The following is a 16,684-nucleotide window of genomic DNA, read 5'->3' as shown; positions in this document are numbered from 1 at the left end:
GGTCCCGGCCCGCAGCCCTGGGAAGTGCGTGCGCTCTGGCTGCACCCTTTCTCTCCCTGTCTGGGAGACGTCTGGGTTCCTGGTCTCTGCTGAATTCAATTCTTGCCACTCTCTGTTGAAGATGACGGTGAGCCAGCCACGTCATCCTATCCCTGGCGAAAGGTTATCACTTAATTGGGGAAACGGGAAAGGTCGGGGTAGGGGGGAGGATGCCTGCTTCCCCTCTGCTGGAAGAGATAAAGGAGGTCATTTGGTTCCTCCACGACAGGAGGGGGGGAGCCAGGATGTATAAATGGGGACCAGGGAGGCGGCAGAGCCACCGACCCCTGGGAAACTGCCTTGCTGTGCCCACTCTCTCATCCCAGGCATTTCTGTCCGTCATGGCCAAATGCCCACTGCTGCTGCTGCTAGCCATGTGGACACTGGCTGCGGGGCTATGGCTGGGGGCCGAGGCCCGGGCAGCACCCTACGGAGTGAAGCTTTGCGGGCGGGAATTCATCCGCGCGGTCATCTTCACCTGCGGAGGCTCCCGGTGGAGGCGATCAGACATCCTGGCTCACGAAGCAATGGGTGAGGCTGGAGAGGTAGTGTGTGTGTGTGTGTGTGGGGGGGGGTAGAGGGGGACCGGACAGGGGATGGGCCCAAGGAGCCAGGGAAAGAAATGAAACCAGGGGCCAGGTCAGGTGAGTCCCTGCCCTACAATCTGCAGATGGGGAGACTGGCCCATCCTGGAAGCTGTGCCGTTTGGCCCACCTGTAAAGCTAGGATGGGGAGCAGGGTGCAAGCCAACTCCACTGGCTAAAAGTCAGAGGACAGACTACTATTCCTGGGGCACCTGCGATGTGCCCAGCCCTGCACCGAGCAAAGCTGCTGCTTACACCAAGCCAGGCAGGACACCATTCAGAGGCTGTCACTGCAGTGCTTTCCAACCTCTTGAGGAAGGAAGTGTGGGGGTGCAGTGTGTCCCAGGCCAGGTTTGACCACCTAGTGGATGATCCTCCTGGCAAGTTGCTTTACTTTCTGAGCCCCTTCATCTGCAAACGGGAGGCATAGTCCCTGCATCTCACCAGTTTGTTCAGTGGTAAAAATGAGTCAAAACAGATAAGGACATAATATCTGTTATGGACAAAAACAGATAAGGACATAAGGACAAAACAGGTAAGTCCAAGATGGGTAGGGGGCTCAGTCTGGGCTCAAGTGGGGGGCAGGGGCGGCAGGGGGCCTAGTTTCCTAAAGGGCAGAGGCTTGGAAAAAAAAAAAAAAAACAACAGTTGATGCTGATAATGATGGCGGTATGAATGTGGACCTAGAAGATACACTGCCAGGGTTCCAATAGCAGCTCTACAACTCAATAGCTGGGTGTTCTTGTGCAGCTACTCTACTGAGGCAGGCCTCAGTGTTCTCTGGAAAATGGGGTCGTAACAGTAGTGCCCACCTCGTGGGGTTCTCATTGAGAAGCACAAAGAAATTCATCCACGAAAGCCCTTCAAACAGTTTCTGGCACACGGTGCTCAATAAATGCTCAATGTTATTTTGAGTGCTTGTCATGTGCTAGATAATTCTAGTTTTTTAAATGGGTATTGATTAACTCTTCTACTCTGTCTAAAACCCTAGAAAGTAGGAGTTATTATTTTCCTTACTTTGCAGACAAGGAAACTGAGGCTCAGAGAAGTAAAGTCACTTGATCAGGATTATAATTCAGAGAAGCTGGATTACTGTTTAGTTAGTCTGGTTCCCAAACATATGTTCTTAACCATCAGGTCCTCCATAAACACGGAGTAAGGGAAAATAAATGATAGAAGAGGAAAGTCAAGCTCAGTGTGGTTGAATAATCTGCACACCAAAGCTGGAACCCAGGCCTCAGTAGAATCAAAACCTTTAACCACAAGGCTGTGTAACATGAACAGAAAAGCAGCTAGACCAACCAGAAGCCAGAACACTGGGTGTGACAGAAGCTGAGCCCGGAGCACTAACTCTTTTCATCTTTTGCAGGGGACGCCTTCCCAGATGGAGACCCAGAGGCAGACAGCGAGTTGGATGAGGCAGTGGCCTCCAGCGAGTGGCTGGCCCTGGCCAAGTTCCCCCAGGCATTCTATGGGGGCCGCCCCGGCTGGCAGGGAACTCCAGGGGCTCTGCGGGGCAGTCGCGATGTCCTGGCTGGCCTCTCCAGCAACTGCTGCAAGTGGGGTTGCAGCAAGAGTGAAATCAGCAGCCTCTGCTAGACTGGAAGCCTGGGTAGCCAGGGGGCATGCTGGGCACCTGTCTGACCCCTCATACATTCACTCGTCAGCGAGTCACGGAGGCCAGGCGCTAGGGACTCGACACAGTCCCCTCCAACAATCCTGACCTTAGACCCTGAGCAAGCTATACCCTACATGGCAAAATGGGCACCCCCGATCCTGACTTCTCCCCAGCCCATATCACGCCTTGGTCTGGATTATACTGTCCCTTGTGCTACGGTGCCCCTACTCTACGCAAACTAGCCATACTTCGGCCCTTGCCCAAACTGTGACTGTCTCCCGCCCCATCTGTGGCCACTGTCCCCTGGCCAGCCCAAATGATGCTCTCGCTCCAGCCCAGCTGCCTTCCAGCCCCTCTCCCTCCAGCCCCACCTGCTGGGATTCTAAGGTTGTGGTTGGTGGCAGGACCCCTAGGTTCTCTTTCTGGCCTGGATACGGGGAGGGATCAGAACCTTCCCTAACCCCAATAATAAAAGTTCCAGAGGACTCCGCTGCGTGTGTGTGTGTTGTTGGGGAGGGGGGGAGGAGTGCAGTTTTAGGGGAGTCCGGCCGCGCCCTCAGCTCCGTCAGCCAGACGCCCCAGGCCGCCTCCGCACTCCCCCTCCCACCCGGATTTTCCGTCGGGGCGGGGGGAAGGGGCGGAGACCCGAGCGCAAGGTGCGGAGGCGGCTGGGAGGGGTCGCTCCGTTTCCCGTCGTCTCTCGAGTGCTGGACTCCGAGAGCAGGACGCGCGGCGCGGCCGCCGGGGCCAGGCAGGGCCCGGCCGGACTGGGGGCTCTGGGGGCGCCATGAGGGGGACCCGGGCCGCCCCCTGCCGGCCATGGCCAAGGCCGAAGTGGGCGCTGCTGCCTCTGCTGGTGTGGCTGTTCCAGCGGACACGACCTCAGGGTAAGCGCTGAGGCGAGCTCCTGTCGGGCGCTCTGGGCGCTGACCCTTAAATCGCAAGTCCTGCAGGGCGAACCCCAAGTCCGCGCAGTGAATGACAGCGGTCCGGACGCCATCCTGTTCCTCCCTGGCCCGGACAGGAGAAGAAAGGAGTGGGGAATGGGCGGCAGGTGATGGAAAGCAAAGTCGCGGGGTGGGGGCGGGGGCTCTTGGGGTGGTAACAGGATGTGGCTGGCAGAGGGAGGGGAGGAGTTATGCCTAAAGCCTGGCTCGGAGTGCCCAGCGCCCCTCTTCTGCTGCTCACTTCCGTAAGGGACCCCGATCGCGATCGCCCTCCAGGAGTGTGAAGAGGCGGAGGAAGTTCAGGTTCTGGGCAGTGCAGGCGGCTGGGGGAATTGACCCTTTTCTCTGGGACCCTCCCGTCCCCCTTTTCAGGCAGCCCTGGGCCCTTGCAGTGCTATGGAGTTGGACCCTTTGGCGATTTGAACTGCTCGTGGGAGACTCTTAGGGACCCGGGAGCCCCCTCCACGCTGTACCTCCAGAGCCAGAAGTAGTGAGTACAATGCGAGGGTTTGGGAAAACAGGCTTTAGAGGGGTGGCCGCTCAGGTCCCCGCCTTCTCCATTTGAGAGGACCCAGGAATCCTGGTCCCCAGTCCTCCCCAACTCTCAAGCCCTTCAATAATTACAGGTTCCCTCATTTTTTTGTTGTGTGACCCTGGATGAGTCACTTTCCCTCTCTGAGACTTCTTTGCTCCCCTATCAAATGGAGGTAAGAAATAAAACCTGCCTCCCAGGATTGGTTCTGGGATACAATGAGTGAGGCACTTGGCAAAGAGAAAATGCTTAATAATTAGAAACTATTTGTATTGCTGTGTGGCCTTAGGCAAGTAGCTTAACCACTCTGAGCATATGAAAAGATCATTCGGTCTAGTGCTGGAGATGCAGCAGTGAAAGAGACAGAAAGACTGGCCCTCATGGGGCCCACAGTCTTGACTTTGTGACTGGCGTTCTTTCATGATGAATCACACCTGGAAACTCAAATTCATTTCAAATTTGGCCAAGTGAGCAAAGAGTAAAAGGGCCATTGAAAGGTGGGAACCAGGGTTGGGGGCTGGCTTTTTTTTAATGGTGGTAAAATACACATAAAATTTACTATCTTTTTTTCCTCAACCATTTTACAGTTCAGTGGCATTAAGTACGTTCACACTGCTGTGCAACCATCACCACTATCCATCTCTAGAAGGGTGGGGGCTACTTTCACTTGGTACAGAGTGGGGGAGTTAGAGAAGGTTCCCCCTTTTTCTGATCAGGGGCAATTCGCATAACATAAAATTCACCATTTTGAAGTGAACAAATTCAGTGACTTTAGTACATTCACAATGTTGGGCAACCGCTGTCTCTATCTAGTTCCAAAACATTTCTGTCATCCCAAAAGGATGTTCCCTCCCCATCAGCAGTCACTCCCTATCCCTCCTCCTCCAGCTCCTGGCAACCACGAATCTGCTTTGTGTCTCTATGAATTTGCCTGTTCTGGACATTTCATATCAGTGGAATCATACACAATGTGCATTTTGTGACTGGCTTCTTTCTCTGAGCATAAGGTTCATCCACGTTGTAGCACATATCAGGACTTCATCCCTCTTTATGGCTGAGTGATACTCCATTGTTCATCCGTCCTCCAGCTGATGGACATGTCAGTCGTTTCCACCTCTTCGTGACTGTGACACGTGTTGCTATGAACATGCCTGTACAAGTTGTTGAGTCCCTGTTTTCAATTGTCTTGGGTATATGCCTAGGAGTGGGACTGCTGGGTCCTATGGCAATTCTATATTAACTATTTGAAGAGTCACTAAACTTTTCCACAGCAGATGCAGCCTTTTACTTTCCCGCTGGCAATGTATGAGTGCTCCAATTTTCAACATCTTCGCCAATACCTGTGTTTCTGTTGTGTGTGTGTGTTTTTTATGAAGGCCTTGTTTTGAACCTTTGAAATCCAATCTGTGGGAATAGCCTCAGCTCCTTTCTCTCACCCACATCTGATCCCTCAGCAACCCTTGCCTACCCCACCTTCAGTGTTATCCAGAATCTGGCACTCCCCACTTCCTCAGCACCCACCTTGGTCCAGCCCCCGTCCTCGTTGGCCTGGACAGTGCTGTCACCTCCTCTCTGGGTCTGGTTTCCACCCTCAACCCTACACACTCTTCTCCCTTATAGCATCTAGAGGGCACCTGTGAACATCTGAGTCAAAGCATGTCCCGCCTCTGCTCACAGCCTGTCAGGGCTCCCACCTCACTCAGGGTAAATGCCAGTGGCCCACCAGGACCTGAACAATCTGCTTGTCACCTCCCTGCCCTCCCCTCCTCCCATTCATCCCCTCGCTCACTCCACTCCAGCCACACAGCTTCCTCTTTGCTCTTCCTCAAACACAGGCAGTTGACCCTAGGGTCTTTGCATTGGCTGTTTTCTCTTCCTAAAATGCGCTTCCCCAGGTACTGCATAGTTCCAACGTCCTTCAGACCTTGATTCAAATGTTTCCTCATCTGAGAGATCTTTCCTGACCACTCTCCCTAAAATAGCACTGTCACTCCTCAGCCCATCATCACGTTGCTTCCTCTTCACCCAACTTGATTGTTCTTTATATTGCTTACACCACCATCGATTATATGTTTGTTTCTCGTCTACCTCCTCCACTGGAATACCAGCTCCAGAGAGCAGGTCCTTGCCTCCTTTGGTCATAGTCCTATTCTCAGTTTCTATGACAGTACCTGGCACATATATATTTGCTGACTGAATAGTTGCATAGATGTAAATATGCATATACATAATAGGTGCTCAATAAATGCAAACAACCAATGCTCACGTAAAATGTATTGGACACCCAGCGGTGTTCCATTTATTATCTCATTGATTCCCCTGCCCTATTCAGCCCTTTTAACAGGTACTTTTATCACCCTAGTTTTGTAGATGAGGAAACTGAGGCACAGAGAAGTTAAGTTGCTTGCTCAACGTCACACAGTTCTAAAGCAGCAGAGCTGAGATTTGAACCCAGGCAGAGAAGTTGTTACTATGTCTTGGGTCCATCCCTATGTACACCCCTCCAATTTCCACTTCTCTCCTCACAGTCATTCCAACAGAACCTGGACTGTGACAGTACCCTTCGGGCAGAGCTGGGTGACCATCCCACGGGAACAGTTGACCACATCTGATGAACTCCTTGTGTGGGGGGCCGAGGCAGGCCGGCCTCTCTGGCCCCCAGTCTTCGTGAACCTGGAGACCCGAAGTAACAAGCAGAAGGGAGGGAGGCGCTATTTGGGAGGTGGGTGGTCCTGGAGGCCCCAACTCAATGCACCCTGGCCTCCCCTTCCTCAGTGAAGCCAGAAGCCCCTCGGCTGGACCCTGATGTGTACTTTTCAGAGGATGAGCCCCTGGAGGCCACTGTCCAATGGACCCCACCTGCGTGGCCGCCCCATAAGGTCCTGGTCTGTCAGTTCTACTACCGAAGATGCCAGGAGATGGCTTGGACCCTGGTGAGTGTCAGGAGTGCTTTCCCCTCACCCTATTCCAGGCATCGTCCCCAAATCAGAGACCCAGCCCAGCGTGCGTTCTTCACCTGCCCCTGGAGTCTATCTGCATCCCACATAAAAGGCCTGTACACATATATTCTTCAACTAAAAAGTTAACACCCCCCCACCCACAAAATCTATAAATTTCATGCAGTTCCAATCCAAATCCCTCTTGGAATTTTTGAGAAACAACAAACTTCCTATAACATTTTTGTAAATGAATAAAAATCCTCAAAGAGCTACGTTAACCTTAAAACAAGAATAACAGGACATTCAGCCGGCCGTTGGAGGCCACGGACTTTCCATCTTTTGGGTTTATTATTCGAATGTTCTTGGACCATGTGTGATCAGACTGGTATTTGAATAAAACATTTCAAAATCAGCATTTTCTATAAAAAAAAAAAAAAAGAATAACAGCACTTTAGAGAGCACTATTTTACAGATGAGGGGCAGCACCTGGTTCTCAAAACACTCAAAAAGAATTAATAAAAGCAGCTGACATTTCTGAGACCTGCCATGTATCAGGTCCCAGGCTAAGCAATCAGCATGGATTGTCTTGATTCCCACCTCCTACCCAACCTCCCTACATAGCAGATGCTTTTGAGATCTTAAGATCTCTGTTTTATAGTTGGGGAACCTGAATCTCAGAGAAGTTAAGCAACTTTCCCAAGCTAACCCAGCAAGAAAGTAGAAGACAACCCCAGGGCAATGGGACCCCAGACGGAGTTGGAGGACCTGCCCATACACTATAAGCACATCCTGGAAGTTGCATATGTCATTCCTGTTCATAGCTCATTGGCCAGGACATAGTCACATGGTCTCACCTCTCTGCAAAGGAAGCTAGGAAATACAGACTTTATCCTTCATAGCCAGGCTCCCAACTGATACCAGAGGTTCTCTTTCCAAAGGAAGAGGGGAAATGGATATTGTGAGTAATGAACTGTCCCAGCCACAGCTTTTGATGCAAAATACCACAATATACAGAAGAATTGTTGGCATTATGATTATTCATGCAATTCAGAACAATGCTGAGATGCAGACTTTGGAATCTCATTGCCTGGGTACGAATCTCAGCTCCAGCATTCATCACTCTGTGACCTTTGGCAAGTCACTTCCCCTTTCTGGACCTCAGTTTTCCTCTTCTGAAAAATGGGGATAATAATAGAGTTTACCGCCTACTGCCATACCTGGCACATAGTGTGACCAGCTTATCTCTCTTTGCCTGGGATTGTCCCAATTTTAAAACCTAAAGTTCCATGTCCAGGGAACCTTCCAGGTTCCTGGGAACTTTCTCAGTCCCAGGCAAAGCAGGACAGTTGACCACCCTGCTGATATAAAAGGTCAAGTACTGTCAACTCAGCCCTCGGCCTCATTACTCTCTCCTGTCTCTCCCACAGCTGGAACCAGAACTGAAGTCCATACCCCTGACCCCTATAGATATCCAGGATCTGGAGCTAGCCACTGGCTATGAGGTGTCCGGCCACTGCCGAATGGAGAAAGAAGAGGAGCTATGGGGCGAGTGGAGCCCCATTCTGTCCTTCCAGACATTGCCTTCCGGTAGGGATGTCCTGGCTTACCCCTCTGCCTTTGTCTTCTCTCCTGGAAGCCTGTCCAGTCATGCCCCTCTTATTTGTGTCGCTCTCCTCATCCTTGCCAGCTCCAAAAGATGTATGGATATCAGGGAACCTCTGCGGGACACAAGGTGGACAGAAATCCCTGCTTTTGTGGAAGGTGAGTTGTGGAGACCATTACATTTCTCTGCACAAGTCAGGAAACGCCCAAATAACAATGATGTAAACAAGACAGAGATTACTGTGCTGCCCTCTTGAGATTGTGTCAAGGCTTAAAGGAGGGGAATGCTTGGAGTGGTCCTGGCACAGCGCTGGGCACACAGCAAGCCTCCACCAATGTCAGCTGCTTCTGGGAGATTTGAGCTGAGACCTGAAGGTGGTTGCATGTGTTCCAGGCAGGGGAGACAGCAGGTGCAAAGTTTAGAAGCAAGACTAGGCTCAGCTCCACAAAATATAGCACAGTGTGCACAGGGCTGAGTTGCTAGTATCAAAAGGGCATTAAGAGATGACAGACAAGGGTGCAACAGACCCCACTGATCCAAATCTGCTGAGCACCTACTGTGTTCTAGGCATTGGTAGTCCCTGGCTCACAGTAAATATGGCAAGGAACAAAACAACAGAGTCCATACCTTCTCGGGCCACACAATCCAATATCATTCATTTAAACCATTACATAACACTTATAGAACTCTTACTATGAGCCAGGTCCTAGCCTATACACTTATTTATATTAACTAACTTTACAGATGAAAGAAAAAAAGAGAGACACAGAGAGGTTTCTCTAAACCACACCACTAGTAAGTGGCAGAGCTGAGATTTACTGGCTTTCAAATAGTTCCCAGAAACAGTACCTCTGTTTCACAACACATAGTTTGTAATGCCCTTTTACTAGACTGACATGAAATACCTAGATAACATAACCCATGTACACACGTTTTTAAAAAATGTATAATACAGTGTTCTAATTATAATATTCAGTAGAAAATAAAGGGGAAATAAGCTTCTATGTAATGGCAGAAAATTCAGTTTACCAGGATGATATAAGCGTACTAAATCTGTATGTACCTAGTAACATGGCTTTAAAACAATACATAAAGCAAAAATTGACCGAACAATAAGGAGAAATATGTGAATCCACAACCATTGTGGGATATTTTAAAACATTACTCTCGGGGCTGGCCCGGTGGCTCAGGCGGTTAGAGCTCCATGCTCCTAACTCCGAAGGCTGCCAGTTCGATTCCCACATGGGCCAGTGGGCTCTCAACCACAAGGTTGCCAGTTCAACTCGAGTCCCATAAGGGATGGTGGGCTCTGCCCCCTGCAACTAAGATTGAATGCGGCACCTTGTGAAAAACAAAAACAAAAACAAAAAAAAATCATTCTCAGTAATTTCATAACAAACAGATGGATAACAAGTCAAGATCTAGAGTATCTGAACACGTGATTAACAAACAAGTTAATGGACTCACGTAAGAAACACCAGAACATATATTCTTTCATACACAAACGGGACATTTACCAAAATCAGTCACGTGCCCGGCTATAGAGTAAGTTTCCAGGGACTTCAAAGGAGTGAGGTGATACAGGGCACATTAAAACAGTCTCTGATCAAAACATAGATTGCCCTGGGAATTGATCATAAAAACTGCCTAGAAAGTCCCCATATGTTCTGGATATATAACGATGCAGTGAGTATTAAAATCAGACCTCCAAATGATATTTTTTTAGTTCTAGGATATTATTTAGTTTAGTTTTAGTTCTAGGATATTTTTTTACTTCTAGTTCAGAAGTTTCCAGTGGGGATGACATTCAAACATAAGGACCAGGGGACAGTTTTTTATTTCTAGGACAATGTAGTATCCTGATTCTTGCCCATCAAATAGCAATCATTGAGGCAACTAAAAATTTCCACAAATTTTCCCAAATCCCCCTGGAGGGTACCATTGTCTTTGCTAAATATAACCACTCCTCTACACAACAGTGGAGTTCCGAAATCCCCAAAAACTGCACAGGACACGGGCTAGGGTGAAGTTACTGAAGCAGGATTGTACATGTACAGGGTCAGATCCTGTCTTTACTTAAAATCTTGATGTTTTGTTTGTTGTGGGGTTTTTTGCAGTAATTTTGATTAAAATATAATATAACTTGATTACTGGGTTTTTGGTGTCCTCCCCTTTAAATTTTGCACCCCAGGTAGGTTCCTCACTCACCTCCCCCTAGTCCTGGCCCTGGCACTGTATTCTAATTCCACCTCTGCCGCTGAGCCTTTCTGAGACTCAGTTTCCTTATCTGTAAAGTAGAGCCAACAAAAATATTTCACTCACTGGTTCATCAGGTGACCTCGCTGAGATACACAGTAGGTCTGATAAATGGGAGATATTGACCGTTTCTTCCCCTCATCCCTCAGGCCCCAGGGCACTGCGTGCAAGTGAGCTATAGAGTCTGGTTCCAGGTTAACGGTCAGGAGCTGATCCCAGAGGAGACTCCCTGCTGTAGCTACTCTATCCCCACCCAGGCGGAGTGGGCTGCAGTGTCCGCCATCAATGCCACAAGCTGGGAGCCTCTCACCAACCTTTCTTTGGTCTGCTTGGGTAAGAGGCTGTGAACTTCCTCTACTCAGTAGCCTGGAAGTGCCCAAGAGGGGACCTCCTGAGTGGACAGCTGAGACTTGTCCTCTAGGTCCAGGCTCTGCCCCCCATGGCGTGGTGGTCAGCAGCATTGCTGGAAGCACAGAGCTGCTGGTGACTTGGCAACAGGGGTCCAGGGAGCCGCAGGAGCACGTGGTAGACTGGGCTCGAGATGGCGACCGCCTGGAGGACCTCAGCTGGGTCCGGCTTCCTCCTGGGAACCTCAGTGCCCTGTTGCCAGGTGAGGCCCTGGTAGACCTGGGGTTTCATCCCAGCTGTTGGAGAGCAGGCTGATGGGTGGGTTTGCAGGAGGAAGTATTATGCTTAAAGTATCGTTAATTCATTAACCACCTGCTGTGTGCCAGGCTGTTCTAGACACTGGTACACAGTGATGACAGCTGATGTCTATTGGCATTTACCATAACCATTAAACTATTCAAACTTCCTTATAAAATAGGTTTTTGCTATTATGCTCAATTTACAGATGTAAGGCTCAGGGTGGTTAAGTAACTTGCCCAAGTCCACACAGCAAGTAGGTGGTAGAACCAGGATTTAAATGACACAGTCAGGCTCCTGAAGCCAAACCGTGAGCCTTCACGCCACTCTCCCTCTCAGCATCATCCTCACTCTCATGGAGCCAACAATCTTGTGGGGCAAGGAGTCGATGAAACAAACACAAGTACACTTGTAATTGGGGCAAAATAAATCAGGGGAAGGGGAAAGAGGGAGAGTAGGCATTTAGAAAGAGAGGTTAAAAAAGGCCTCCCTGGGAAAATGGCATTTGAGCTAATGCCTAAATGAGGTGAGAAAGGGAGCCATGAGGATATCTGAGGGAAAAACAAGAGGGGACAGTGCAAAGTCCCTGAGGCAGGAATGTCCTTAATGTGTTAGAGTCAGGGAGAAGGCCAGTGTGGCTGGAGTGGAATGAGGGAGGGGGACCGAGGGAGGAGGGGAGGGCAGGGAGGTGACAGGGCAGAGCATGCAGGGCCTTGTGGCCCAGCGGAGGACTTTGTCTTTTGCCTGAGTGAGATGGGGGAGGATTCTGAACAGAGGAGGGACGGGCCCTGACTCAGGTGTTCACAGACGCCCCCTGGCTGCTGTGGGGGGAACGGACGAGGCTGAGGTGTAGGGGGCATCAGCAGGAGCTAAACAACCCAAGGAACTTACTGGTGTAGGAGGGAAACGATGAGAGCTGGAGCAGGTAGGGAATGAGGAGGGGAGAGGAGCAGACAGGTTCTCGTTGGGGAGTCTTGGAGCAGAATTTGGGGGACTCATTTGATATGTTTGCATCTGAGATGCTTATCCAGGTGGAGTTGTCCAGGAGGGACTGTTAAATACTCAGGTCTAGGGCCCAGAAATTAGTTCGGGGCTGGAGCTTCATATTGGGGAGTGCTTCCTTGGGGTAAAGAACTGGGAGAGCATGAGAAGGTGTTGAGTGAGACATGTAGAGCAGAGTCCCAAGGCCCATAAGTATATAGGGACAAAAGAAGAGGAGCCTCAATTCTGGAAAATTCCCAGCTGGGGGAGGCATTGCAGCAGCAGGAGGTTTTGAGGAGGGACTTCAGGAACCCCACTGACCCCTGATGGATGGTGTCAGGGCCCCCCTCCTAGGCCGGTGTCTGACCATCTCCCAGCCTCCAGTGCCTCCGTTTCCTGTTTCCTGGCCTGAGGCCTCGTTCTGGTTCCTGAAGCCTTTTGCCTGCCTGGGCAGCAGGCTGGGAGTGTGGGGAGTTAAGCCACTTCAGGTGCAGCCCTGACCAAGGACTAAGAAGGGTTGGTGGATAAATACTCCTGCTCCCTCCCTCCTCAAGCGGGATGGATGGGCCTCAGGTGTGCTCTGCCCAGCCTGGCTGGAGCGAGCCTCCGTGGCCCACATTGGGAGCTTGGTTCTCAAACACATCGTTTACTGGCTGCTCTTCCTTCTCTTTTCGCTTCCTCACTGCCCCTCTGGGTGTTTTCTGGGGTTACCTCCCAGATAAATGACTTATACCCAGATCTTGATTTCATCATGTCCTTCTGGAAACCCAAATGAAGACTCCTACCACCTAGGCAATGAGTGGGGCAGAGGGAGCCAACTCTAACTGGTTTTTGCTCTCCCCCTGCCCAGGGAATTTCAAAGAAGGGGTCCCCTACCGAATCACAGTGACTGCAGTCTTTTCTGGGGGCATGTACCCTGCCCCCTCCGTCTGGAGCTTCAGAGAGGAGCTAGGTAAGCGACGGGACTGCGGGGTGGAGAGTCCTGGAATCCCGGCAGAACTTGACCCTCTGGCTTTCTCCTCAGCACCTTTAGCAGGACCAGCGCCTTGGCGACTTCAGGATGCCCCCCCAGGGACCCCAGCCATAGCATGGGGAGAAGTCCCAAGGCACCAACTTCGGGGCCATCTCACCCACTACACCTTGTGTACACAGAGTGGCACCAGGCCTTCTGTCTGCATGAATGGTGAGCTTTCCTGCCTTCTGCTGTCAGTATAATGGACTGTCATTTGACCATTAAAAATGAAGACTCCAATTTACATTTATTGACAGTGAAAGATGCCTTTCATATTTTATTAAGTGAAAAAGATGAAAGGATTCAAAACTCAATGGGATGATTCCATTGTTATAAAATAAACCCAGCATTGAGCAAAGCAGAGGTAGAAATATGAAAATAAATTCCCCTCAATGTCATCAGGATTGCAGGATTACATATGATTTTTATTTGTTTTTCATACCTTAGGGTATACACTAAATTTTTACTCTGAGCACAAATTCCGTTTTAAAAATATCTTCATTGCCCTTTTTTCTAAACACAAAAATTATCTGTGCTTGTTAAACAAAAGCTGACAATGGAATGAAGGACCATATCAAGAATATAAGCATTTTCATCATTTCACTGATATTGACAACAAAGCTTCCAGATTTTTCCATGTATATGTCAACATAGATGGGAGTTGTGTTTTTTTAAAGATTTTAAACATTTTATTATAGAAAATGTCCAGCACATACAGAAGTAGGGAGAATATAACAAATCCTCGTGTGCCCACCAGCCAGCTTCAACAATTACCTACATTTTACCAATCTTTTTTCAATTTATCCCCACACTTTTTTCCTAGAGTATTGGTGTCATTTCACCCCTAAATACATCAGTGCTTCACCTTTGTCTCTAACTGAGAAAGCCTACTCTTTTAACATAATTACTTTGCCATGATTGCACCTTGCAAATGTATGTATAGATCATAAGGTTAAAAACATATCTATAGAATATTAAGTATACATACATGTATATTATTGTTATTAAAAGAGGACCATATTATAAGCTATGGTTTTATCCATGAATCTTATGACTGTGAATCTTATAACTTTTATTTTTCACCTGATGACTTAGCTCGGGCATCTTTCTTTGGCAATAAAGTTTGATCCATGTTCATGTCTCCTATAACCTTATAACAAACCAAAAAGCTACTTCCTCTTTTGGCTTAAAAACAAAAAAGAGCAATTCAGGAAAAAAGTAAACAATAGGTCTGGGAGGTCCAAAGGTCTTCCCCTGGTCTAGGGAGTCTCCCTTCGCTGGGTTTTATGCAGGTGAGGGATAGTATATTCATTCATTCTTTCATTTATTCAAATCTGTTTCATTTTTTGAGTGCTTTCTATGTGCCAGGATGATCCAGGTGCTGAGAATATGGCCTACATGGGGCTACTTTCTAACGGGGGACAGGCAAGCATAGACAAAGTAAATAATATCTAAGCAGTATGTCAGATGGTGATAAATGCTGGGTAGAGAACGAAACAGGAAAATGTGTAGTGAAAGAGGTGCAATTTTATATGTAATGGGGTGAGGGAAGGCCTCCCTGAAGAGGTGACCTTTGTACAAAGACCTGAAGAAGAGAGCTGTGTGGACATCTGAGGGAGTGTTGCAGACAGAGAGAAAGCATGTGCAAAGGCCCTGAGATAGGACTTGACTGCCTCCCTGACCTATTTGTGCGTATCCTTCAGTGAGTGGCAGCACCCAGAACATCACCCTGCCCAACCTTCCCTGGGGTCCCTGTGAGCTGTGGGTGATGGCATCTACCATCGCAGGACAGGGCCCACCTGGTCCCAGGCTCCGGCTTCACCTACCAGGTACGATGGCACTGTCATAGGAGGAGGCCTGCTCCATTTGAAGGGTATATGAAATGATACACTGGGATTCAGTGAGTGGGCAATCTTTTGACTTGGGGGGGGGGGTTATTGATGATGCATTTTGATTATGTTAAATACTGCTGTGGATTATCAGGCAGTTTCTCTCTGACCCTTTCATCCACCCCTGACTTTGACCTCTTCACTGATTATTGCTCTATTCACAAGCCTCACTCCCACGCCAAGATTTCCCCCACTCTTATGCCCTACCCATTCATAAGCCCGACCCATTTATCCACTGCCCTCACCCAAGTCCCATCCATCAATGAGCCTTACCTGACCCCTCCCTTCCCTCCTGGTGTCCAACTATTTGTCTGCTCCTTCCCCCTAGATAACACCCTGAAGTTGAAAATTCTGCCTGGTATCTTTTTCCTGTGGGGCTTGTTCCTGATAGGCTATGGTGTGAACCTAGCCACCTCCAGAAGGTGAGGCTGTCAGACGCATGGGTCTCTGCCCAGGTGGGGAGGACAGCTGGATATTAGCTGAGCTTCTGGGGTGAGGGGACACCTCAGGGCTCTGTGACATCACTGGACCCTGCAACGTGGGCATGGGTATCTGGCCACCTGGATTCCCTTCCCTTACGTACTTGCCAGGTGCCCCCACCTACGACACAAGGTACTGCCCCGCTGGGTCTGGGAGAGGGTCCCTGATCCTGCCAACAGCAATTCCACCCAGCCCTTTATGGAGGTAAGCAAAAAGCCTGGCTTGTCAGGAACCTCTGGGGGGTTGGGGGGTGCTGAGACAGTGGGGTGGGGAGCAGTGGGGGGAGAATGGGGGCCAGAATCTGAGCCTCCTCTTTTTCTAGGAGGTGCCCCAGGCCCAGCCCCCCAAGGACTTGCCCATAATGGAAGTGGAAGACATAGAACCGCTGCCAGTTACGGACCCCCCCCAGGTCTCCTCCCAGCTTGGCTCTGGGTATGAGAAACACTTCCTGCCCACGCCTGAAGAGCTGGACCTTCTGGGCCTTCAAGCTCCAGGTTCTGGCCTGAACCAACCCCAGGCCGGGAGAGGGGTGCTCATTTGACAGCTGAAGACACTGAGGTTCAGAGAGGCTTGAGTGAATTGCCTGAGGACACCGAGCCAGGAAGAACGGAGATTGAAGGACCCCTACAAAGAAGGGCCTGGCCCTATAGAGAATATACGGATGGATGAGGGAGCAAACGAAATCCAGAGTGGCAGCTGCCTCCCCAAATCTGTCCTCCTGCTGTAACAGAGCCGTTGTTGGGCATACTCCCAGCATCCCTTGCAGCTAGGTGTGGCCATGCACAGACTTCTGTGACATGTGCAGACTGTGGTATGTGCAGAAGCTGGGACTGAGTGGGGAGCCTCTGTATCCTCTTCCCTTTCCCATGAGCTGGGACATCAATGTGATCCAGCTTCAGCTGGACCCAAGGAGAGGGTGGGGGCAAGAAATGGAAAAGAACCTGAGTCCCCAAGTGACTGCTGGGATCAGAGCCACCCAGAGGAATACATTTTTGTTTTTATACTTCCTGTAGCTTGAGGTCTTTTGTTACAGCAGCTATACCTATACGCTCAACCACTCGTATTCTCTGATTCTAGCTGAGTGAAGCCTTCAGTTTCCCACCAGGAGATGGTCAAGGTGGTTCCGTGCCAAAAACACACATTCAAGCCGTCGGAATGC

At 49.7% G+C, this 16,684-nt stretch overlaps 2 protein-coding genes across 3 annotated transcripts; both read left to right on the top strand.

Moving 5' to 3' along the window:
• On the top strand, positions 1-2,727 carry RLN3 (relaxin 3). The gene is made up of 3 exons (XM_081076301.1): positions 1-127; positions 366-570; positions 1,993-2,727. Exons 1-3 carry the CDS (start codon positions 122-124, stop codon positions 2,220-2,222), a joined length of 441 nt encoding a protein of 146 aa, XP_080932427.1. The 5' UTR covers positions 1-121; the 3' UTR covers positions 2,223-2,727.
• A 146-nt stretch (positions 2,728-2,873) lies between these two features.
• On the top strand, positions 2,874-16,676 carry IL27RA (interleukin 27 receptor subunit alpha). 2 transcript variants are annotated; one of them, XM_081077246.1, is made up of 14 exons: positions 2,874-3,128; positions 3,561-3,678; positions 6,249-6,406; positions 6,496-6,653; positions 8,087-8,246; positions 8,347-8,420; positions 10,668-10,851; positions 10,940-11,128; positions 12,995-13,096; positions 13,169-13,327; positions 14,860-14,985; positions 15,374-15,467; positions 15,636-15,729; positions 15,848-16,676. In XM_081077246.1, exons 1-14 carry the CDS (start codon positions 3,029-3,031, stop codon positions 16,064-16,066), a joined length of 1,935 nt encoding a protein of 644 aa, XP_080933372.1. In that variant the 5' UTR covers positions 2,874-3,028; the 3' UTR covers positions 16,067-16,676. The 2 variants fall into 2 exon arrangements, with proteins under 2 accessions (XP_080933372.1, XP_080933373.1); XM_081077247.1 differs by having other exon boundaries at positions 3,102-3,295.
• Positions 16,677-16,684: the final 8 nt, after the last annotated feature.

This window comes from Rhinolophus hipposideros, assembly GCF_964194185.1.
Source record: "Rhinolophus hipposideros genome assembly, chromosome: 16".
NCBI classification, from domain to species: Eukaryota; Metazoa; Chordata; class Mammalia; order Chiroptera; family Rhinolophidae; genus Rhinolophus; species Rhinolophus hipposideros.
Note: the sequence above shows the minus strand (reverse complement) of the source record. Positions and strands in the feature narration are given on the sequence as shown.

Bases quoted from the DNA above. Each gene is read 5' to 3' on its own strand.
- IL27RA (XM_081077246.1), top strand. From the start codon at position 3,029: ATGAGGGGGACCCGGGCCGCCCCCTGCCGGCCATGGCCAAGGCCGAAG. The intron at 3,679-6,248 runs GTGAGTACAATG...CTCTCCTCACAG, and splicing joins TACCTCCAGAGCCAGAAGTA to TCATTCCAACAGAACCTGGA. The intron at 10,852-10,939 runs GTAAGAGGCTGT...CTTGTCCTCTAG, and splicing joins CCTTTCTTTGGTCTGCTTGG to GTCCAGGCTCTGCCCCCCAT.
- RLN3 (XM_081076301.1), top strand. The intron at 571-1,992 runs GTGAGGCTGGAG...CATCTTTTGCAG, and splicing joins CCTGGCTCACGAAGCAATGG to GGGACGCCTTCCCAGATGGA.